General features: G+C 40.6%; 1 protein-coding gene across 3 annotated transcripts in view; it reads left to right on the top strand.

Moving 5' to 3' along the window:
* Positions 1–24,134, top strand: part of tenm4 (teneurin transmembrane protein 4) — a 168,132-nt gene that overhangs the window by 136,265 nt on the left and 7,733 nt on the right. For all 3 annotated transcript variants that reach the window (XM_086216471.1, XM_086216469.1, XM_086216470.1), the window contains 5 exons: positions 4,967–5,844; positions 10,399–10,571; positions 14,332–14,567; positions 19,151–19,447; positions 20,863–22,477. In XM_086216471.1, coding sequence (XP_086072597.1) covers positions 4,967–5,844; positions 10,399–10,571; positions 14,332–14,567; positions 19,151–19,447; positions 20,863–22,477 — 3,199 coding nt within the window. The remainder of the gene's footprint in view (positions 1–4,966; positions 5,845–10,398; positions 10,572–14,331; positions 14,568–19,150; positions 19,448–20,862; positions 22,478–24,134) is intronic.

The raw sequence follows: 24,134 nt of genomic DNA, 5'->3' as shown, positions 1-24,134 counted from the left end.
GCAGACCGACTGCAGTTCTACAATGATGACAAATCGCACAAGCACTGCCAGAGACATTCAGACAGTAAAAAGCATCCATTAAAAATTCATCCAGGGCACATTGCTTCCTACTTCAAACACTCCCCAACCCCTCACTTAGCACTGGAGTTACTCTTGAAAAGGCTCATCACAGTGGTTATTACTTTAGGTAGACCTCACCTGTTTCAGATGTGTGTGGGAGGGGGGGGGGAGTCAATTTTCTCTTACTTGTATGATGAGGTCACTGATATCTTGTCATGCCATCTGTGCAGCAATTCCTAGTACAGCTGTAAAATTTCCTCCGATTCTGATATGTAGTAACTTTCTTTCTTTATCTTTTTCTAATCGTGCAACACAACATTTTGACCCTGCTTAAGAATCTTTCAATTTGTTTATGCCAAGGTCCAAGTCCTTGCTGTTTCAGAAATCTGTTCCATTTTCTGTTAAAAGTCATGAAAATGGCTCTACATCCCCAGCAGACTTCAACTGAAAAGATAGGGGAATCATGTATTAAAACAAGATCACTTGAACATATTTCAAGGGTGTTAGCGGCTTCAGAAAGATTTATCAAGACTATGACTGTGATATTCAATTCAGATCTGAAAGAGACTTCAAATAAATGACATTTCACTCTTCTTCATACAAGCATTATGCTGGTGTGAGCAAAATGGGTTGTTTTAATGCAGTTTTGAATACATAGAAACAGATTATATGTTGTGCTGGTTGATATGCATGGCTCACTCTCTCAGCTGATGAGTGTATTTTGGGTTTTTGCTGGTGGCGGCCGTGTCAGGCAGGCACGACTGACAGCTGCCCAAATGTATAAAGGGGAGGGTATGATCGGGTTACAGCATATGGGACAGCAGCTCGGGAAATATCCCATAATCAGTCAAAGTGGCGTGAAAACCTCCTTACAGGCAGCTCCCTCGAGCCCCTCCACACTCTGGCTCATGAAATATTTAACCACCAGTGTTGACAAGAAAGAGGTTTTAAGAAATTGAAAGTCCCCCCTTCATTTCCCAAGTAAATGCATTTTCTGCTCACTGAAAGATGACATGTATCCACTGCCAGTCCCCTGTTTGTTGTATGTGGCCAAAGATATGCCTTGTTATATAAACCTTCTTCGGTTTGTGGGGGATGATGCGAGGCTTATGAAATGTGAGCTGTGTGTGAAGCCCAGATCTGTTTTTCAATCAAAGGTGGACAAGTATTCTACTTGTAAAGACTGACTGAGATTTAAAAATGTCACTGATGCCAAGAGTGGCAACACTTAAGAAATCATCTCCCTGAAACTGACAGTTAACATTTAAATTATAAAATTGGCAACATGAACCGAGAGCAGTTGATGGTGAGGTGTAACATGATTTGCAATTCAATTCTTGAAAGCTGTGAAGAACCTTTGTGCTCAACTGAGTTTCAGGTTTTTGGATACATTTTTGTTGTTTAAAGCAGGGTGGAATGTGAAAAGATGTTGAATGTATTGTATCAGATTTTACATTTGTGGGAGGAAATAATTATCCAATATTTTATTCTGTTCAAGTTTGAATTTTCGGAATGAGTGTATCAATTTTCTCTGCAGTCATCCCAGTGTTACCAGTGGATGTTGGGCTCCATTGGTATGGGAACCCCAGAATTGCTTCTATATGCAGACAATGTCATTCTGCTTGCTTCATCAGGCTATGACCTCCAGCGGGCCCTGGGGCATTTTGTAACCGAGTGCGAAGCGGTCAGGATTAGAGTCAGCACCTCTAAGTTGGAGGTCATGGTTCTCTGCTGTGGGATTGTTCCCTCTGGGTTGGAGAGAGTTGCTGCCCCAAGGTTCATATATCTCTGATTCTTGTTCATGAGTGAAGGTGAGATGGAATGTGTGTTAGACAGGCAGAATTGTGCAGTGTCAACAGTTGTGCGAGCGCTGCATAGATCGGTTGTGGCTGGAAGCCTTCAATATATCAATTGTTTTACATTCCAACCCATAAGTGGTCATCAGTGTTGGGGAGTGACTAAAAGATTGCAGTAGTGCTTACAAAAGTCCAAAAGGTGTTTCCTTACTGCGTAGCTTGAGGAGTCCTAGCAGTAGGGTGATGAGTTCAGACGTCTGAAGGGAACTCTGCAAAGAACCATTGTTCTCTCATGAGAGAGTTGTCAGCTGAGATGATTCGAAGATCTGGTTAGGATGGGTCGTGTTTGCCTTTGAATGGAGGCCCACGGTATGTCAGTCATAAACACAAATGAACAAGTATTTATGCTATGCATGCAACACAACTGCGTTGCTTTGATTTTGAAAGCCTGGCGTTTCTGCATCTGTCTGCCTGCACAGCAACCGATGATGCTCACCAGATACCCCTGGCCCCTAAAAATGTTGGCTCACATTATAAAAAGAAAGTTTATTCCAAATGCAGCAAGACATGGACTGCTAAATATTTCTTTACAGAAGTCAAAGGTGAGGCTGGGGTCTTAGTTTGTGATCCACAAGTCGCTGTGTTTAAGGATTATAATCTGAATCGCAACTACGCGGACTGGATTTTTCTCACCGAACAAGTAAACTGAACTGAAAACATCAAAAGCACTTTTTGTATGAAGTTGATAATTTGCTTATCTTTAACATACTGCAAAATACCTTTTTCAGTATTTGTGAAGATTAACAAGTTAAAAATAAAATGAACCGGTGATTTAATGATTGTTTTTGTTCAAAACTGTTTTTTACTTTGATAGAATTGTTTTCATCTTTGACCAACACTACAATTCATAAATTTACATAAATATTTACAGAATATTCTTATATTTCCTATTACCAGTGGCAGCTAATCACAATATGTAATTTACTGCTTTTTTACAATTGGAGAAAATTAATATTGATCAGAATTAAGTTCAAGTTATTGTTTGTTTGGCCTTCCAACACAGTTCAGATTTTTCATGTGGCCCCCTGTAGAAATTAATTGCCCAGCCAGCCCTGCCCTAGAAGAGCTGGAGTGCTTTGCCTAGGAGAGGGATGTCTGGGTTACCTTCCTTAGTCTGCTACCTTCAGGACCTGGTCCTGGATAAGAGGAAGAAAATGGATGGTTTGAGTATTGAGGGGCCAACTAATGTGTCCATTTATGGATACACATCATGAGCATATGGTGCTTTGGACTAATTCTGTTGAATTTTTCCTCTATTAAACCTAAAAAGTTGAATGCCATAAATTAAACATTACCTGATCCTTTTGGGATTTCTTCCTTGCTGTTTCTAGTGCTAAAGTTTTATGAAACTTGCTTTTCCAGGTCAAAATGGTAAATTAATCAACCATAGTGGCAGTTATGTTCATACATTACCTTCCCCATTTCTCAGCTGTAGGACAAAGTATACAAGGCTGCATTCATCTAATAGGCTGCCTACAATCCACAACCTGTCTTTGTGTTTTAGACAACGTTTTAATCAGTTTCTTTTGTTAGTGTGCCAAGGATTCTGTGGAAATATGGCACTTAATATTATGTTTCCAAGAATTACCCCTGGGATCATAAGTGAGAAGGAGACTGGTAAATTGGATGAATGCAATCATTCCAATTTGTAAAAAGCCTGATACATTGTTAGCAGAACAATAAGTCATAATTTAGGAGGCCAGAGGCAGTCTCGGCTTTCATTTGGTAAGTGTGTTCTAGTTTCTTTTCAAGGACTCAAGCAATCTCTTGTCATTACAAAATTAATAACCCAGAGCAAGGAAAACAGTGACTCACAAAAGGTGAAGGATGCAGAAGTCCAGCCCTAAGATGTCCAGGGCTCTGATCAGTTGGAAAGTTCTTCCTTCTTTTTGGCTGATCATTTGAATTATCTCACTTTATTCTTTCCGCCCTCACCACTACTGATATTATCTTTGCACCTAAAAATCATATAATAGTTTTGTATTCTATTTTCCTCGTTTAACAATACACCAGCTGCTGTTTTCCTCTTTATCAGATGATTAATTGTTTAAAAGTGTTTTCTCCCAAGGTAGACTATTGCCTAACTTCCTTTTGCATCTTTTTTCCTCTGTAACTTTCAGTTATTTTACCCTTGAGAGACCGTTATGTGAAAGATGTTTCTGGCCTGGTGGAGGGGGTCAGGTTTGGTGACGGGACGATGTCGTCTCTGCTTTTTGAGGATGATGTGGTCCTGTTAGCTCCATCAAGCCACGACCTCCAGCTCTTGCTGGGACAGTTCACAGCAGCAGGGATGAGAAGAAGCATCTCCAAGCCTGAGGCCATGGTCCTCAGCTGGAAAAGGGTGGCCTGTCCACTCAAGGGGGGGGGGGGGGGGGGGTGCTGCCTCAGGTGGAGGAGTTTAAGTATCTTGGGATCTTGTTCACGAGTGAGGGTAGGATGGAGCGGGAGATTGACAGGCGGATTGGGGCAGCATCCGAAATGATGCCACTGCTAAACCAGGCTGTTGTGGTAAAGAGGGAGCTTAGCCAAAATGCGAAGCTCTCGATTTACTGGCCAATCTACGTTCCAACCTTCACCTAGGGTCATGAGCTTTGGGTAATGACTGAAAGAACAAAATCGCAAATACAAGCAGCTGAAATGAGTTTCCTCTGTAGGGTGGCTGGGCTCTCCCTTAGGGATAGGTTTAGAAGCTCGGCCATTCGGGAGGGACTCCGAGTAGAGCTGCTGCTCCTCCATGTTGAAGGAGTCTATTGAGGTGGTTTGGGCATCTGGTGAGGATTCCTCCTGGACGCCTCCCTCAAGAGGTTTTCCAGGCATGTCTGACTGGGAGGGGGCCTTGAGGCCGAGTCAGGACATGCTGGAGGGATTTTATCTCTCGGCTGGTCTGGGAATGCCCCTGGAAGAGCTGGTGGAAGTGGCTGCGGAGAGGACAGACTGGGCTTCCTTGCTGAGACTGCTGTCCCCATGACCCGGACCAACTGGATTGGTGGAAGACGATGACAACGTTTCTGGCCTGAAGCTGATATTTTTGTTGTGTTTTTCTCTCCTAGGTGCGTCTTGAGTGGCCAACAGACCTGGCAGTGAGTCCACTGGACAACTCACTATTTGTGTTGGATAACAACGTAGTACTCCAGATCTCAGAAAACCACCAAGTACGAATTGTAGCTGGCAGGCCCATGCATTGCCAAGTGCCTGGGATTGACCATTTTCTCATGAGCAAAGTCGCCATCCATGCCACCTTGGAGTCCGCCAACACACTGGCTGTGTCACACAATGGCATTTTATACATTGCTGAGTCAGATGAGAAGAAAATAAACAGGGTGCGACAGGTGTCCACCAATGGGGAAATCTCCCTGGTTGCAGGGGCACCAAGTGGCTGTGACTGTAAGAATGATGCTAACTGTGATTGTTATTCTGGAGATGAAGGCTACGCAAAGGATGCTAAGCTCAATTCACCCTCGTCTTTGGCAGTGTGCCCAGATGGAGAGCTTTACATTGCAGATCTGGGCAACATTCGCATCCGCTATGTGCGCAAAAACAAGCCTTATCTGAATCCCCTCAACATGTATGAGGTTTCCTCTCCCATTAATGATGAGCTCTATCTGTTTGACTCCAACGGCAGCCACATTTTCACACAAAGTCTTACTACTGGAGACCACCTCTACAATCTGACGTACACTGGAGCAGGAGATCTGAGCAGCATTACTGATAAGAACAAAAACATAGTGACCATCAGACGAGACACTACAGGAATGCCTCTGTGGCTAATGGTCCCCGATGGACAGACATTTTGGTTCACCATTGGCACCAACAATGCCCTTAAAACTGTTGCTGCACAGGGTCAAGAAATTGCTCTTATGACCTACCATGGAAACTCAGGACTCTTGGCAACTAAGACAAATGAAAATGGATGGACGATCTTCTTTGAGTAAGTAACATTAAAAGAGAATTTCACTCATATAGTATTACACACTATAGTCTTTCTGACCTGTGATGGGAAAAATTGCTTCAACTGTTCTAAATGTTGGATTTTCTTCTTTTTTATTCCACCCTAAGAAGTATATCTCAGTGAGAACTTTCTCAAAACCTGAAGAGTTCAGTCAGGGATTTGTGTGTTATGGTAATAGCTGCTAATATATCCTTGAGATCAATTACATGTTACTTCACTTTTCCTGACTCAACAGGATTTTTTTTTTTTCTCAGCATCACCTCGGGCAATTTATCAGACTTGAATAGCAGCACCTGGAACTCTAAATTAGTGGCGTTCCCCTTCAAGAAACATTTGTAAAACACCTTTTTAATTACTACTTCTGCTGCTTTCTGTCCCTGTTGAGCTGATTATAGATTACAGCTTCACCCCAAAGAGTAGCTAAATAGATCTGTTAAATCTCTCAAATCCAATATAAAGTCTTTTATAGAATAGCTGCACTGAGAGCTATACATTTGTAGTAGCCAGCTAAGGTGCTCCTAGTGACAATGTTCATGGCATTTGGTTGGAGTGCATTTGACATCTAGGTTCTAATATTTTGGCACATGAGCTACCTTCTAATGCTTGGTCTGTCTATGTCACTCAGAATACAAGACCTGTGGAAGTATGGGTGTAATCCTATTTGCTGTTATCATACAAAATAGGATTACTGGATGATGTGTTAGTCATCTGCGCCCTTGCTTGCAGTGACAGACTGCAGACCATCACTTTTTTGCAGCCTTTTGGTCCAGGAACAACATGTCTTCTGGCAGGCTCCCCCATAGGACGCCTGGCAAATATAAGCGTAATAAAAATAGCCAGAGGTAGCTATTGATTGAAGCGAACCACACATTGTGAGAGAACAGTTGAAAATACTCCCACATGCTGCAGCATTTGAGCGTAGGATTTCATGTTCTTTTGACTTCCAGGAGGCAATCTGTCCTTTAGCTTAATATACTGCACCAAGGGAACAGAGCTAACTGGATGTCATTCGAAAAAGTGTGATTAAGCAGATTGGCTGATCAGACAGCTGTTACACCTCGCTGGAGGAATATAACACTCTGATACATAATCAGACTCTCTGTTTAATCTGAGCGGACATTTATCACCTGTGTTTGATTTGGCTGTCATCTGAGACGGTTCTGCTGAAAACGCGACACAGTGGAAATGGCTTTAATGCAACCAAGCATAGGAATTTCTCAAGGTAGGGTTAATTGCCCTAGGCTTCAGCAAATTTAGTGGGTGGTTAGAATCCTGAATTATGACTATCTATAAAATGGCAGCTGTTATTAACTGGGTTGAGAATTCTCATCCCTATCATGCAAAGAAAAATCAAGCTAGAACAGCACCAGTGATATAGATGGAAGATGAATTCCATACACAGGATGTTAAAGGATTTTTTTGTGTTGCTTCTGTCCCTTTTTTATATCTACCTTCTTGATAATCAGATTTTACAGTACATGTATATCATCAAACATACAGTATAACTCAGTTTGTGCAATAATCTATTCATTTAGCTACAAATTCTGCTATACAACACATCTCTTATTCAAAAAACAAAGAAAAGAAAGATACTGTAACATGTACCGAAATGAACTTCCTACAAAATCAGATCATTGTTGTGTATGTTAGTGCATTATCAAGTTGAGTGACAATGGATACAAACATAAATTGAGCTTCGCTGTTTTTAACATGAATTTCATCTGGTAGATCTGTTCTCAGGTGTTTAATTATTAATAAGAAATACATGTATAATCATTAATTAAACAACACAGTTTTCAAAAAAGGTTAAAATTGTTATTAATTAGTATTAAGTTGATTAAGTTTCACTTCACATAAGGCCATGTAATTGATGTAGAAGTATGAAAATACCCCTAATATTGCCTAATAATTAGGTGATATACAGTATATGCCACTATACTGCATTCTTTTTAAACACATTTGCAGGTATCAAGCATACATAAATGGCATTTACAGAAATGTTTGACTACATTTACATTCCTAAAACACACAAAAAGACAGCAAATGTTTCAGCCGTGGGGTTAGCATTTGTTTTGTTACATTATGAAATGTGCTTATTAACACAGTTAAAAAGCACAGTATTGCTTTAAACATAGATAATGTATTTGTATAGGCAACATCATGTAAAAAGGAGTGATTTCATTTCCTATTTCTCCTTTTCAAATTCATGTTTACCTACAAGCAAATCAGCTCATCAATGTTTCATTAAAACCAATAGAGATTGTTTGTTTTTCTTGAATAATTAGCTTTGAAGGTCACTCAACCACCCGAGGGTCCAAACCATAATTTTCTACCATCAGAACTGAGAAGGAGCCACTGTTTTTTCCCTCCCGTTTTCCCATTTTAATTCATCTGTGCTGTTCTTTGGTGTATAGACTAATTTGGGAATATGCAGAGGCAAATTTGGAGAAAAATGACATCTGTTCCACCATCTCACTATTGTAACTCGTGGCAACCTCATCTGTTAGGACATTTTCTGTTGATGCTCTCCTGACGTTCTAATGCTTTTGTTGTAATGATAAGTGCTTATCCTTAAGGGTTACTGTATATCTATTAGATTGTGAAGCCTTTTGAAAGATGCCTAATTGTTCTCTAAGCCTCTAATTAACAGGGCAGTAATGCTTCTATTTAGTAACAAATGTCCTCTATCCATTGGCCTCAAGTAAATGCTCTGAAGTTGATTTAATTCCTCAATAATAACAGCAAAAGTATATAAAACAATGGTCAATGTAGTCGGTCATTGCCGTTATGATGTTGTTTCAAAAACCATCAGTCAAATGTGTTTGAGATGGCAAGTTAGAATACGATTCTGTATTTTACTGAGAGCAAAGATCTAGGTATGCTGGAGGGACACTGGAGGATATGAAGTGTCCAGCCTATTATGCAGCCCCAGCGTGAAAGGTCATGGCGCTAGCACACAGACACAGATGTGATGCAATCCGAATGGACTTGTGGCCATCCAAGGGGAATGCGCCTCCTTCTGCTGAGCACTCGTCCTCGAATGTCCCTCTTGTCCAGAGAAAAGAAGCTAATGGGCAGCCAAGTTGAAGCAGGCCAGAGCCATTACAGTTCAGCAGGGAAGCCAGAGGAATGACTTTAGCTCAAGCATCTGACTGAGACAGAGCGTTTGGGTCAGGGACTAAGATGAGGCATGTTGCATTGCTATAGAATAAAGTGCAATACAACAACTTGTAGTGGAATACCATCACAAATTTTGAATGTGTGATTTATACAGGAAGAATGTCTTATGAGCTATGATAAAAGAAATAAAATGCTTTCGATATAAACTACTCAGCTATTTAGTATTTCCTGTCGAGCAAGACTTAGGTTGAAATACGTCTATGAATCCCCGTCCCCAGCACGGTTGAGATCAGATAACATTTATCTCTTAGAGATGATTCCTCTCTTCTCTTTTTCTCTCCACATTGGATATTTGAGATGGCAGCGCTGAGGAAATATCCGTAAACCAGCACCCGCCATCTCATTTATTAGAGGCTTTATTATGGCAGGCAGCAACATTGAGGAGGGCTTTTCAATCTGTATTCAGTGTGCAGATAAAAGTCTTCATACTTAGTAATGTACCGTTCATTCACTCCCATTCTGGAACACTGGCAATCTGAAAGATTTCAAATTGTTCTATGCTGATGCGCCTTCTGAGTGAAATGAAACAATCTGGCCACTCATGTTCCTGGAGATGCTGCGTCCCACAGGAGTCGCACCTCACTGCTCCTATTTCATAGACTGGATAATGAGATAAGCTGATAACACTAATCTTTTGAGCTAATGGGACGTTTTCTTTAACGTGTGCTTTCTCGTCTGGGGCATGACTTGTTTTTGCTTTTTCGATTTAGTTTTTCCACTCATTCTTTGTCATTCTTTGAAAGGTATTTACAAAGTGAGTTAAGTGCACATACATATTTTGCAACAATATTCTTTTAATTGAGTGATTTTTATTATTTATTTGAAGAGACACTGAAGTCTTGGTTGAAGGCTTGGTGTTCATATTCATAAATAACAAATTGCGTCAAATCCAGCTCACTTGTGTTGATTGTGTTTCAGTGATTAATGCTGGGAGTTTCATTACATCCAACTGCCATCACGGATGATTTTGCTGCTATGTTTACTGCCTGTGTTGACACTTTTCCACAATTTGTTATACCAAGGGGGAAATATCAGACTCAACAAAAATTCTAATTACAAGTCCTATTTATAATTACCACTGGAACAGTTCATCGTAGACAACAACTCATTTTCACAGTAAATCTAAAATGACAGAGCAACTCATTAGTCACATTTATGTTCCTTCATGCCTTCATCCATACAACACCTGACTTGTATTTATAATTATAGCCGCTTGTGATTCAGCAGAACTCCACATGGCTTATCTATTTTTTTATGCCACAGCTCTGTTTGTCATGCTTGTGAAGTTATTGTTTATGTACAGCTTCAGATGACATGCCCTTCTTTGGTCCACATCAATGTATTTCTTTGTAGGTATGACAGTTACGGGCGTCTGACTAACGTCACTTACCCCACGGGCCGGGTGAGCAGCTACCGCACAGACACTGACAGCTCAGTTCGCATCCAGACAGAGGGCTCCAACAAAGAGGATATCACAGTCACCACCAACCTGTCAGCCTCTGGCACCTTCTACACACTCATGCAGGGTGAGTAACTCATAGTGATGCTGGAGATTTTTAAGGTATTTTGTGTCTGAGGGGCCAAAGCTTTGCATCACCAACAAAACTGTCAGAGGACTAGACAACGCTAATGAAAGGCCATCATTATGAAGGCTGACCAACAGTTTCAAACTGAACTGCTTAGGTGCAATGACAACAGTCAGCTATTCAGATTACCGCTCAGTAGGTTTACAGTTGCTGCTAAGCTTTAGTTACTACTGTAGAAAACTATAGAACTATAATATACTACACTACTGCTGTAAAAAAAAATAGTGTCAATCCTGCATTCACAGTAGTGGCTCACAATCTGTTTGCACTGTTTACTACTCTTAGGAATGAATACTTGGTTTTGTATCTGTGTGTGTGTGTGTGTGTGTGTGTGTGTGTGTGTGTGTGTGTGTGTGTGTGTGTGTGTGTGTTTTTGCTCTTTTTTTTTTACATAGGATTGTGAAACATGATGATTAGCTGCTGTTGATTTAAATTTGCTACAAAATTAATCTAACTTGACCCACTGTAGCTGAATTAGGCCATTGAATTGAATTAGTTTCCCACTATAAAAGAACCCGGTAAGAATTGATTTATTGATAATAGTATGGTACCCTAGGAATGGTGGATGGCAGTATGCCAAGGCTGGGTGCAATCAGGCTTTCCTTGAGTTCACCTTTTTAATCACATACAAAACAATTTGGCAAACAACGTCACAGACAAACAGTACACTCAGAGGTTGAATTACTGTTAGAGAAAAATGGAGAACTCCTGAAGCTGAGACATCTTTAAGTTTGTCTTCTTATCTGTGTTGGAATGTGTTGTTTTTGACATTCAACAATCAAAATCACTCAAATTCAATATGGTTACATACAACAGCAGGACCTATGGAACATCCACAGAACGCCTGATCCAGTTTGGGGTTGATTGAAGCATGTTACCAATACCCATTTATTTTAGTCTGTCTTTTTTCCAATATCTTGCTATGATTGTTTCTAGTCAGACATGTAAACAGAGATGTTGAATTTTTCAAATTTTTTCTTTTTTTACAGAGAAAATATATTTCACCCTATTTTATTGTAGTGGAGGCACATGTCTCCTAATCTGTATAAATGAAACCACAACTATTTGAATCTTGTTTTGTTTTTGTTTGTTTTTTTATTGGCAGACTCCTAAATGAAGCTGCTATATCTTAGAACATATCAATTAAATTCATAGCTCACCAACGGTAACTTTTTTTTGCTCATCAATGTTTTTAATAAAATGCGTATTGCAACCCCCATTTACAAGATTGAAACCATATTGATTTTCTGTCATGAAACAAAATGGTGGTGGTCCTCACAAGATCAACAAGAGGTTTCAGAAACGTGGTGAGAGAGATGCAGGCAGATGGAGGGTTGACATGACTCCTGATTTCTTATACACACTCTGGCATTCTAATATGTTGTTTTGTGCCAACCCACTTTATTGATTGCCTGTTGATTGCTTTGAACTTTTTCGGACCAACTTCAGTTTTTAAATTATTGCCCTACCCACACTCCTCTGCCCTCTCGCTTTTGATTTTCTTTTTAACATGTCCCCAACTTTCTGTCCTCGCTAACTCATTGCTGTGTCTGAAACAAAATATGTCAAGCTCTTGTTTCTCACTGTCGCTGGTCACCTCTCCGTTGTGACCTTGTCTCTGACATCTGTTTGTGAGAGGAGCGGCGCCAGGAAATCTGTAGTTAATTAATTGACTGTTGCTCGCAACTGGGTGATCACATAACACACATGAATGCACCACATTCTGGATTCCTTTCTGTTCAGCTGGTTGTGTGTTTGTCCTCTTGGGGATGAACTTGAACTAACCGCAGTGTTGTTACTCATGGTCCTAATCATGCCATTCAAATTACTGACGACACATTTTAGGAAGCTCAAGTCGATGCATCGCTCTTCTCACTGCAAGTGAAACTAAGGGACTCTGTTATTGACCGCTTCTGATGAACTTTACTTCTTCAAAAGATATAAAGACAGCAGCAAAGTACATTGATTGAATTCATATTTTCAACATGTGCAAAGTTACAATTTATGTGCTTTTACAGTGTATATTGAAGTGTATATGAAAATATAACATTTATGTTTGAAGAGAAAAGATTGAGCCCCCACCTCTCTTCTTGGCGTCCCCAGACAGCACTGTTCAGAAAAATCATGAAGCTTCACTTGACATTCAGAAAAATTAATGTGGCAACCGAAACTGTCAGTTTGCATCTTTGATACCAATATTTATCTTCCAAAAGCAATTTTATAGTCTATGTCAATCTGACATACATTGACTGTTTGAACTTGTCAGGAGTTAGGATGCCTGTTGTAACGAGGTGCTCAATTAAACCTCCCATCATTCTACTAATGCAATCCATCCTAAGTTCAAGAGTGACTTGAGACAGGCTTGTGTCACCTCACAATGGTAGCGAAGAAGCTCTGACCATTCAGTGGGGAAAGAAAGATGACACATATTCTGCTGATTGAACTTTATGAAGAATACAAACCTGTAATCACCTAAAAAAGATCCAATTTATATAATTTAAAAGGCATTTTAAGGTGGCATGTAAAAAACATTGCTGACAGACCAACAGTGGCAAATGGTGAAAATTATCTACAGTTCAGTAAATTGGAGTAACCCTCCCATTACAACACAACTTGAAGAATACCAGTGCTCTGTGAAACAGATCAACTTAACTAGGAATAACTATTTTTTTCAGCCATCAACTAAAACAGTGTTATAGAAACAGGAAATGGGGCTTTAATATCAGACTGATCACTGATTTGTCTGGTTGTAAGCAGACTGCAGCATGCAGATCATTATCTGCTGGACTATGTGTGTATATATATATATATATATATATATATATATATATATATATATATACACACACACACACACACATTAGGGTGAATTCCTCAGTTCAGCAGTATTTCCAGCTTCACTTGGCTTTAGAGGCCTCCTTTGGTAGACTCTACCCCAGAGGTCTTTGGTCAATCCCTGAAGTGTCTGCATGATGAAGAGAGGAAAAGGCCAGTGCAAGGTCAGCCCTGCCTCCTTGGCCCATTTCTCTTATCGCAGCGCAGCAAAATTCACTTGATATTTCTTGTTGCTCTGTGTGCAACATAAAGAAAATATTCCTGCCATTTAAACCTGACATGTCAACACGTGAAAATTCTTGTATTTCTTTTTGTTCTGTCGAATGAAGTCAGCAAATTAATGTTGTGTTATACAAGCCATTGATTTTTCACTGATCTTAATGAGAATGATATTTATCCTGGTGTCTAACAGTCTACTGAAAGGGGGAGGGACAGAGATAGAGACGTCTCCAGGAGGTGAACAGAAATCTATGTAATACCCCAAAAGTGACAAACGTGTATTTATTTGCTGGTCCATGTGTGTTTCATACTGCCTTAGTATGACCCCCGGGCCAGCTAGCGTCTTTGATAGTTTTCGTTTCCCCATATCCTCCGGGCTGCTGCTACAGTTGTAAAACTTAAGTGCCACTCTTAAACCTCTCACTATTGATCTTCATTGTCACAGACCCACCATGATTGCAGTTTCAGTTAAATACTGCTACTAAAGGCTTTCTTTTTGCTGAGTTGCTCTTTTAGGTCATGTTAGTCTCCTTCAAATGAATATTACATTAAATCCTGTTACATCATCAACAAAAGGCTTTGATTGTGTCTCTCCTTCTCATCCTGATCATTATCATTTTTTCTTGTCAACCCTCTGCATCCTCAGATCAAGTTCGGAACAGCTATTTCATAGGTCTGGATGGCTCATTGCGACTAGTGTTGGCCAATGGCATGGAAGTGTCCCTGCACACTGAGCCCCACCTGCTGGCTGGAACTGTCAACCCCACAGTCAGCAAGAGGAACATCACCCTGGCCTTAGACAACGGCCTTAACCTGGTGGAGTGGAGACAGAGGAAGGAGCAGGCTCGTGGACAGGTCACGGTGTATGGACGCAGACTAAGGGTAAGCTTCCTAAAGGTGACTGTTCAATGTGACAAAACTTTGAATCCCTCAAAAAAATGTAATCGAGTTTCAGGTACCATCCTTTTCATTGCTGCATTCGCTCCGAAATTTAGGTTTACATTCCTCCTTGAAAGACTGACGCGAAAGCTACCAGATTGCGGTTTAGCCTTTGACATGGTGTTATGAATGGCCACATTGCATACTGTACTGACCAGTTGCTTATATGTATGCATACTTTACAGAGTAACCTTCAACATCAAGAGAAAAATACCATCTTTAGTCACAAAATCAGGCCCCATAGTAATGAATTGTTGTTCAATGTGTTTAGTATCTGAAAAGCTATAAAAATGACTTTGTCACTGAAACTAACCATCTCAGCTCATGTTTCATCTTTTTACCAATTCCAGTGCTACCACACCCACAAATAACCTCAACGTTTATGGAAATATGGGTTATGAACAGGATGTGCATATATGTAACCATAGAGGTGAAAAAGAATCCAATAGGATAGCCTCTAGAGGAGGTAATGTGATCACTGGTGTGTGTCTGTTGTCAGCGAGATATCTCTATAACTAATGGACATATGTTGATGACGTTTGGTGGAAATATATGCAATATCCCCAGAAACATGATTAACTTCGGGACGATCTGGTGACCAAATGATATTGATCGATGACCAACGGACCTTTAAGGTACATGTGGCCTTGTTTGCTTAGTCTTGTCGATATACCCTCTGTAACATCAGGAGGATCAGACCCTACCTGACACAACAAGCCACACAGCTTCTGGTACAGGCCCTTGTGATTTCACGCATCAACTACTGCAACTCTCTCTTAGCAGGCCTCCCTGTGTGTACATTTAAACCTCTGCAGAGGATCTAGAATGCTGTTGCACGTCTGGTCTTTAACTTGCCCAAAACTGCAAGTCACCCCACTGATCATTTCTCTTCACTGGCTTCCAGTGGCAGCTCGAATAAAATTCAAAGCACTTCCTCTGGCTTGCAAAACAGTGACAAGAACGGCTCCTGCATACCTGGAATCCCCCATCCAGGTCTATATGCCCTATTGCCCGCTACACTCTGAGAGATGGCTGGTGCTCCTAGCCCAGCATGGCTCTAAATCTCTAGCTAGACTCTTCACCTCTGTTGTTCCCAAATGATGGAATGAACTATCCAACTCCATACCATCAGCAGAGTTCTTTTGTACTTTGAAGAGACATTTGAAGACTCAACTGTTCAGGGAACACCTAGGCACTTAAATCTTACACTTCTCTTTGTCCTCAGGGGTAAAATGAGTCAGAAGGTTTAAGATCCAGCTCTTTGTGAATATTAAGCACTGACAATGTTGAATATTGAATGTGTTGAATGATGAAAGATGTGAATTGTTGGTTGTGGTCAGTGTGGTTAAATTATATAAAAAAACCTGGCACGTTTGCCACTAGATGGCAGCACCTGTGGCCAGTCAAACTTGAAGCACTTTGTCGTACTTAAGGCTTTCCCTCCAGTCTAAGTTCCTGTTTGTGTTGTACATCGCTGTGGACAAAAGTGTCGGCTAAATGAAATTGTAGAATGGTAGAATTGTAGATCTGGATCAAATTGTAGATCCTGGATCCTGAAGACTGTTCCTGTCACTTAGCAGGACATGATAGTGATGTTTTCAGGTTTTTTTGTCACTGATGAATTACAATCAAATGTGTGAAATGGTTGAAAGATAGATAATGATCTCAACCATAGTCTGGCTCTGTGATCCAGAAAACTTTTTTTCCAGTATAAGGGTAGATTATGTTTATGAACTCACATATTGTGATCAAATCCACTGCCTGTTAGTTACAATATAGCAACGTTCTGAAGTTCTTGGAGACAGTATAGGTTGTGCTCTGGATTGGTGATTATTTTTGGTGTGGATGAAAAAAATAATGAACGGACCTTGATGATACTAACCTATGTGACACTAAGCTTGTACATGAAATGGTTACTCACAGCATATCAACAAGCCTCATCATAAAAGGGTAAATTACTGTAAAGTCACTCTGGCCTTATCATAAAGGATACTGAAATAATGTTGATTAGCTGATTTTTGTTTTTCTTGGCTTTGTAAGCCTTTTTTTTTTATTTGTCACATTATCTGGGAGGTGACACTGCTAATGGGGAGGTGCCACTTTGTCTGTCATTGGATGTTCATTTAATGGCCCTGTTGTCCCTTTGGAAGTGAAAGCTTCTAATGTATGTTACAGACAATGGCCCCAGGGGTGAGATGGGAAATGGGAGCAGCCTAATGGCAAGAATGGAGGGGATGAACGGAGCTGGAATCATTGAGCGACCTTGAGTGGCATGTCAAGTGATATTACGTGGGTGGCTGGATGAGTGTGTGGCAATGCGAGAGGAGAATCTTGAATAAGTGGAGAGGGTTGCATGAGAAAGGCGCAAGCAAGACAGCTGTGTGGCTCTAACTTCTTAGAGCTAAAGATGACAGAGGAAAGCAAAAGAGCCTGTCAGTGTTCAAGTTTGTTTCTCAGTGGAACTACACATTCATGCATTATTGCATGTTAAGGCTGAAGGTGTCACTGATGGTCCTTGAGTTTATCCTTTCACAGAGACAAGCCACTCTGCCTTGCCCCTCCCAACCACCCATAACGTTCATGATTTATGTTGCTGAGGCACTCAGTGTCTCTCCATGGAAACAAACCCTTCTTTGAGACTGAGTAGTTTGTCAATGTGCTGCAGTGGGAGAGCCATTGTAGTTACCATCCTTGCCTAGCAACGATCTTCAGCTACTTCAGTTTGGAATTGAAAGTAAAGTGGATTCATTTACATAGGAAACTGTCAATGAAAGATGAAGCAGGAGATTAAACATAACTGATGTTGTTGCAGAATCATTATTGAGTTAATCATGAGAGTAGATGACAAGACATTTTACTTACAAATGATAAATCGAGACTGTCATTTTACACAAAAGTTAGATGCTGCTGTAATATTTTATACTGAGGACAGTTTAGGATGTAACACTGTCGATCTAATAACTCTCTCTTCCCTCAACTATAATCTGTCATTAACAGTTTCCTCTTAGGGGTCATGTCCAGTTTGAAATAATCCTCTTGAGTCAAGTCTCTGCTGTGCTTTTCCACCCTTTTGAGTATTTGGTAAACCACATCCTGACATCAGGAGATTTTCTCTCTGACATAAACCTTTCATTTTCCAGTGAAAGCAGTCGCAATACCATATTATATTGGACAGGTTCCCTCTGAAAGAGCTTGAATACTGTGTGCATTATGCCAGAGCAGGAGGGGCCTCTATATCTAGTCACCAATCTTTAAGAAAGTATGTAGTTTAACAAATGACTGACTAAAAGCTTGAGTGAGTGCAGTTTGACAGAGCAAGTAAAACAGATAACTAATTTGAGCCCACCTGTGTTATTCTTATGCCAGTGATCCATTGGAGAAGGGCCTGCCTCAGTCCTGAGGCTCAGATTGCTCATGTCATCCCAAACGTCATGGATCTGTGCTCTTCATGAATCTGTTGCTTTTAGTGTAAAGTAATCCTCTCATTTCAGTATCAGTGACATTAATTGGCTGTGGTGTAATTGCCCCTTCACAGATGAGAGACCTAAGTATGCTTCTCTCAATGTGAGATGGAAAAGGTGAGGCTTTAAGGCAAGCCCCCGTACAGCCTGCTGTCTGCTTATGCGCCTGGAGAGAAGCCAGAAGCAGCTTTAAGCAGAATCATGTTTTTAAGCTTTAGCAGACATTTTATCAAGCCATTAACACACCTGAAGCAAAACTTTGTAGTTTAATCAGAGGAAAGCCATGAAAATACAAAATCAGGGGGTAGTTTTAATTAAAGCCAGACAAAAATCTTTCGGATAGTGATTGAAGTTGCTACAGCGATGTGCTTTGAACTAAGTCTCTTTTCACTTTTTGATTTCTTTTTCCTCTGTTACTTCTGAGCTTACAGACAGAAGCTTCTGGCTGAGAAACATGATGTTAGGACTATTGGTTGATCTTTTCAAGTGCAGCCCCTTTCAAACAGACAGAGCCCGGCAGTGATTTCAACTCTGTGCTGACCTGAACATGGCCTTCAAGATTACGCCCCTCAGTGTCTTATTGCTCTGATCGCACTGAAGCCAGGGGTCACCATGTCTTGCCTCATGCAAGTGTGATTTGAACAATGATCTGTCACACAGGAGAAGAATGTTTTTCTCCGGTTTTCAAATTTATGGAGATTGCAAAATAAAATGAGAGTCTGGCAGCTGGAAATTCAGTATGTGATGGGAATAAATTTAATGATCATTGTAACTCTAATGTCTCATGCATGAAAAGTCCCACTATGGTTTTGTTGAATAGTACACAAACAAAGACATGTGGTTAATTTATAATTTCATAACTTGCCTCCTTAAGTCCTGAGATTCAGCTCATTTGTTGTAATTAAAAGGATTGAAAAGAAGAATATAAAATAATCAAATTGTGATTAAAGTTCTCCTCATAGGATTCTGCGTAATTACTGCAACTTCCAAACATGTCGATCCCCTTTTGCTGAAGCTGTCATCAAATGAAAAGTGTCTTAACTCCTCGCTCTCTCTCTCTCATAGGTTCATAACAGGAACTTGTTGTCTTTGGACTTCGACCGAATCACAAGAACAGAGAAGGTCTATGATGACCACAGAAAGTTTACATTACGGATCCACTATGACCATGCTGGGCGTCCCACACTCTGGGCGCCAAGCAGTCGTCTGAATGGAGTCAATGTCACCTACTCCCCTGGAGGCCATGTGGCAGGTATCCAGAGAGGAACCATGTCCGTACGCATGGAGTATGACCAGAACGGAAGAATCTCCTCCCAGATATTTGCTGATGGTAAATCCTGGAGCTACACTTATCTAGAGAAGGTATGGATTGTTTGTGGTGTAGAGGATTACGATTGATAAAACACTTAATTTTGACAATAAAACAGAAGGGACGTGTTGTACTGATGAGCACGTGGAATTGTGTAGTAAACAAAAATGTTAGAAATAACTCAAAACATGTTTTATATTTTAGATTCTTCAAAATATTCATCCTTTACTTTGATTACTGCTTTACACACCCTTGGCACTTGACTCTTCTGCTTGTTGCTTTTCATTAGTTGGGGTTTCTTAGCAGCTATTCGACCGTAAAGGCCTGATTCGCGCAATCTCCTCTGAACAGTTGATGTAGAGATGTGTCTGCTACAAGAACTCTCTGTGGCATTTATCTAAGCTCTAATCTGAGGTGCTGTTAACTTGCAATTTCTGAGACTGGGGACTTTGATAAACTTATCCTCAGCAGCAGAGGAGTCTCTTGGTCTTTTTTCCTGGGGCGGTCCTCATGTGAGCCAGTTTTGTCATACCACTTGATGGTTTTTGTGACTGCACTTGGGGACACATTCAGTTTTTGCAATTTTCCAGACTGACTGATCTTCAGCTCTTCAAGTAATGATGGACTTTTGTTTGTCTTTCCTTCGCTGATTGGTTCTTGCCATAAAATGAATTTAACAGTTGTCAAATAGGGCCGTCAGCTGTGTATCAGCATGATGTCTGCACAACACAAATGATGGGCCCAACCTCATTAAGAAGGCAAGAAATTCAACAAATGAACCCTGACAAGGCAAACCTGTGAGGTGAAAACCATTTCAGGTGACGACATCATGAAGCTCATTGAGAGAAGGCCAAGGGTTTGCAGCACTGTCAACAAAGCAAAGGGGGGCTACTTTTAGGAATCTAAAATATAGAACATATTGAGAGTTATTTAACAATTTTTTGTTTACAACATAATTCAGGATGTGTTCATTCATAGTTTTGAGGCCGTCAGTGAGAATCGTTAATGTAAATAGTAAAGAAAATAAAGAAAAACTGTGAAATGAGAAGGTTTTTACAAACTTTTTACTAGGAGTGTGTGTGTGCGTGTGTGTTATGTATGTGTGTGTGTGTGTGTGTGTGTGTGTGTGTATATATACACATATATATGTGTGTGTATATATATATATATATATATACACATACACATATATATGTGTGTGTGTATATATATATATATACACATATATATGTGTGTGTGTATATATATATATATACACACACATATATATGTGTGTGTGTATATATATATATACATATATATGTGTGTATATATATATATATATATATACATATATATATATACAGTATATGTGTGTGTGAATATATATATACAGTATAAGTGTGTGTGAATATATGTATATTTGTGTGTGTCTCAGCTCTTTACTCACTGTAGTTAACTTACTCAAAACACTCCTCTTCTCTCCCAGTCGATGGTCCTGCTGCTCTACAGCCAGAGGCAATATATCTTTGAATTTGACAAAAACGACCGACTGTCATCTGTGACCATGCCCAATGTGGCACGACAGACTCTGGAGACCTCCCTTTCCATTGGCTATTACAGAAACACCTACCGGCCCCCCGAAGGTAATGCTTCAGTGCTTCAGGACTACAGCGAGGATGGCCAGTTGCTGCAGACCACCTACCTGGGCACAGGCCGCAGGGTCATCTACAAATATGGCAAGCTTGCCAAACTGCTGGAAATTCTGTATGACACCACACGCATTGGTTTCTCCTACGATGAGGTGGCAGGTATGCTCAAGACTGTCAACCTGCAGAGTGAGGGCTTCACCTGCACCATTCGCTACCGACAGATTGGCCCACTGATTGACCGACAGATTTTCCGGTTCAGCGAAGAGGGAATGGTCAACGCCAGATTTGACTATGTCTATGACAACAGTTTCCGAGTCACCAGCATGCAGGCTGTCATCAATGAAACACCACTGCCAATCGACTTGTATCGCTACGATGATGTCTCTGGGAAAACAGAACAGTTTGGCAAATTTGGAGTAATCTATTATGACATAAATCAAATCATTACCACAGCCGTCATGACCCATACCAAACACTTTGATGCTTATGGCCGAGTGAAGGAGGTCCAATATGAAATCTTTCGCTCACTCATGTACTGGATGATGGTGCAGTATGACAACATGGGGCGCGTCGTAGCCAAGGAGCTGAAAGTCGGCCCTTATGCCAACACTACACGTTACACCTATGAGTATGATGCTGATGGTCAACTTCAGGTGGTTTCCATCAATGACAAGCCACTGTGGAGGTACAGTTATGATCTTAACGGCAACTTACACCTCCTAAGCCCTGGCAATAGTGCACGTTTAACACCATTACGTTACGATATCAGAGACCGCATTACTCGCTTGGGAGATGTCCAGTACAGAATGGATGAGGATGGTTTCCTCAAGCAGCGAGGAAATGACTACTTTGAGTACAATTCAGCTGGCTTGTTGGTGAAGGTGTACAACAAAGCGAGCAGTTGGAGCATCAAATATCGGTATGATGGCCTGGGTAGGAGGGTGTCCAGCAGGAGCAGCATGGGCCACCACCTGCAGTTCTTCTATGCAGACTTGTCAAGCCCCACTCGGGTCACCCACATGTACAACCACTCTAGCTCTGAGATCACATCGCTGTACTACGACCTGCAGGGACACCTGTTTGCCATGGAGCTTAGCAGTGGGGATGAATTTTATGTGGCCTGTGATAACATAGGAACCCCTCTGGCTGTGTTCAGCGGCTCAGGTCACATGATCAAGCAGGTGCTCCACACTGCATTTGGAGAGGTTTACCTTGACACCAACCCCAGCTTCCAACTCATCATTGGCTACCAAGGAGGCCTATATGAGCCTCTCAGCAGACTGGTCCATATGGGCCGAAGGGACTATGATGTTCTTGCTGGCCGCTGGACAACACCTGACCATGACATCTGGAAACGTCTCAACAGCAACCATATTGTGCCATTCAACTTATACATGTTCAAGAATAACAACCCACTGAGCAACAATGAGGAGATAAAGTGCTACATGACAGGTAGGTTAACTTAATAGACTTTCTTTACTGCCTGTTTTTTTTTTTTTTTTCAGAAGCATTTTCCAAAAAATGCACCTAAACCTTCTTCTCATTTTGGCAACTGTAGTCAGTTTGGGTTCACATCAATTAATTGATTCTAATGGCAATAATAAAAGGGGGGGGGGGGGACAGATCAACAAATAATCTAAACAACCATACATCTTTAACCTTGGCTGACATCAACATCAAACTGAAAACATGTCAAAGCCACATTTCTAACCAGCAAAAGTTGCTTTTTTATGTGAAATATTTTTTATAACAGCTGTAAGTGAATGTAAGTTGGAAGCACCCTCAAAATAGTTCAAGCCCTTCACAGGAATAGTATATAAAGGAATATATATAGGAGTGTTGACAGATGTTAAGTCAGTCTCAGTAGAGTAATCAATAATGCATATATGTTTTTTTATGGTGCTAAAATTACGCACATTGAGGAGGATGGGCCCATAGCTTTACCCTTATCCCTGTGTAAAATTGTTGTGGCTTGCAGTGCTCTGAACCATTCTCACTTTAGGTTTCTCTGTCAGATTTTGTTTGTTATTACTTTAAACAACAGACCACAGCAAATTAATTTGAAAACCAAACATGCAGAAGACATTTTTGCTTGTAACTGAAATTAAAGCACTATTTTTTTTTTCCTTGAGAGCATGATTACTTGTCCTGTGTTTCCTGAGGAAAGAAAACAGAAACTACTTAAAATCCATGTCCTTATGCACTAGACTAACCTTGTTGAAACAAGCAAACGTCGACCAGAGGAACCACACTGCTGACATCAGTTTTTAGGCTAGTTAGCTAAACAGCTGCTTAGATGCTGCACATTAAACGGGTACTTTAGCTACAAATAAGCATTAGTGTTCAGGTTGGATTTATCAATTTTGTTTGGATTAACAGTTTCAGTTTTTAAGTTCTAGTTGATCTGCAGTCACAGCCAGCAAAATCAGTGCACAGATGATGACAAGAATGAGGAAAAAGGCAGCCAGAATGGTTTCAGGCTTCAGAGCTATCAAGCAACTCTAACGGCTTACAGCTGGGTTTATCACCCAAAAAACAGTCACGCTCACTGTAAAATGGGCAGTTCAGCCAACAGCCACCACTTTGTTGGTTTGAATCCGTAGCTTTTATAACTTTACTTTGAGGCTTTTAACTTTTCTCTGACACTGCAGCCACATTCTTCTGCTGGCATTTATTTCACTACTCCTTAAACACTGGCCAGTTCTGATCCAATCCCTCAAGTTTTGCTTGTACCAAAATGGCACCCTTAACATTTACAGGATGAGGTAGCCTTCACCCTCTCCCCCCTGGCTACCTCCATTATAGCTGCCTTCCAATGTATGTTTGTATCCATCAAGTGACTCCTGCCAGTGTAGAACATCAAATTTCAGGAGGAAAAACATCACATGAAGGCCAAAATGAATATTCAGACTGGGGTTTGTATTGATGAAAAGATCAGATTTTTAACCCACAAATACCTTTTTGTTCATTTGAATAATATATTTTCACAATGTTTTTTTTATAAAGAATAATTATATTATTTTTGACTGAAAAAGAAGATGGTTAAACTGTATTTCCTTTCTGTTTTGAGCTTTGGGACATACATTGCTGTATGTGCTTGGTAGCTAGA

Source organism: Aulostomus chinensis, chromosome 10, assembly GCF_037954235.1.
Source record: "Aulostomus chinensis isolate RoL2024-O1b breed Wild chromosome 10, RoL_Achi_v1.0, whole genome shotgun sequence".
Classification (NCBI taxonomy): Eukaryota; Metazoa; Chordata; class Actinopteri; order Syngnathiformes; family Aulostomidae; genus Aulostomus; species Aulostomus chinensis.
Note: the sequence above shows the minus strand (reverse complement) of the source record. Positions and strands in the feature narration are given on the sequence as shown.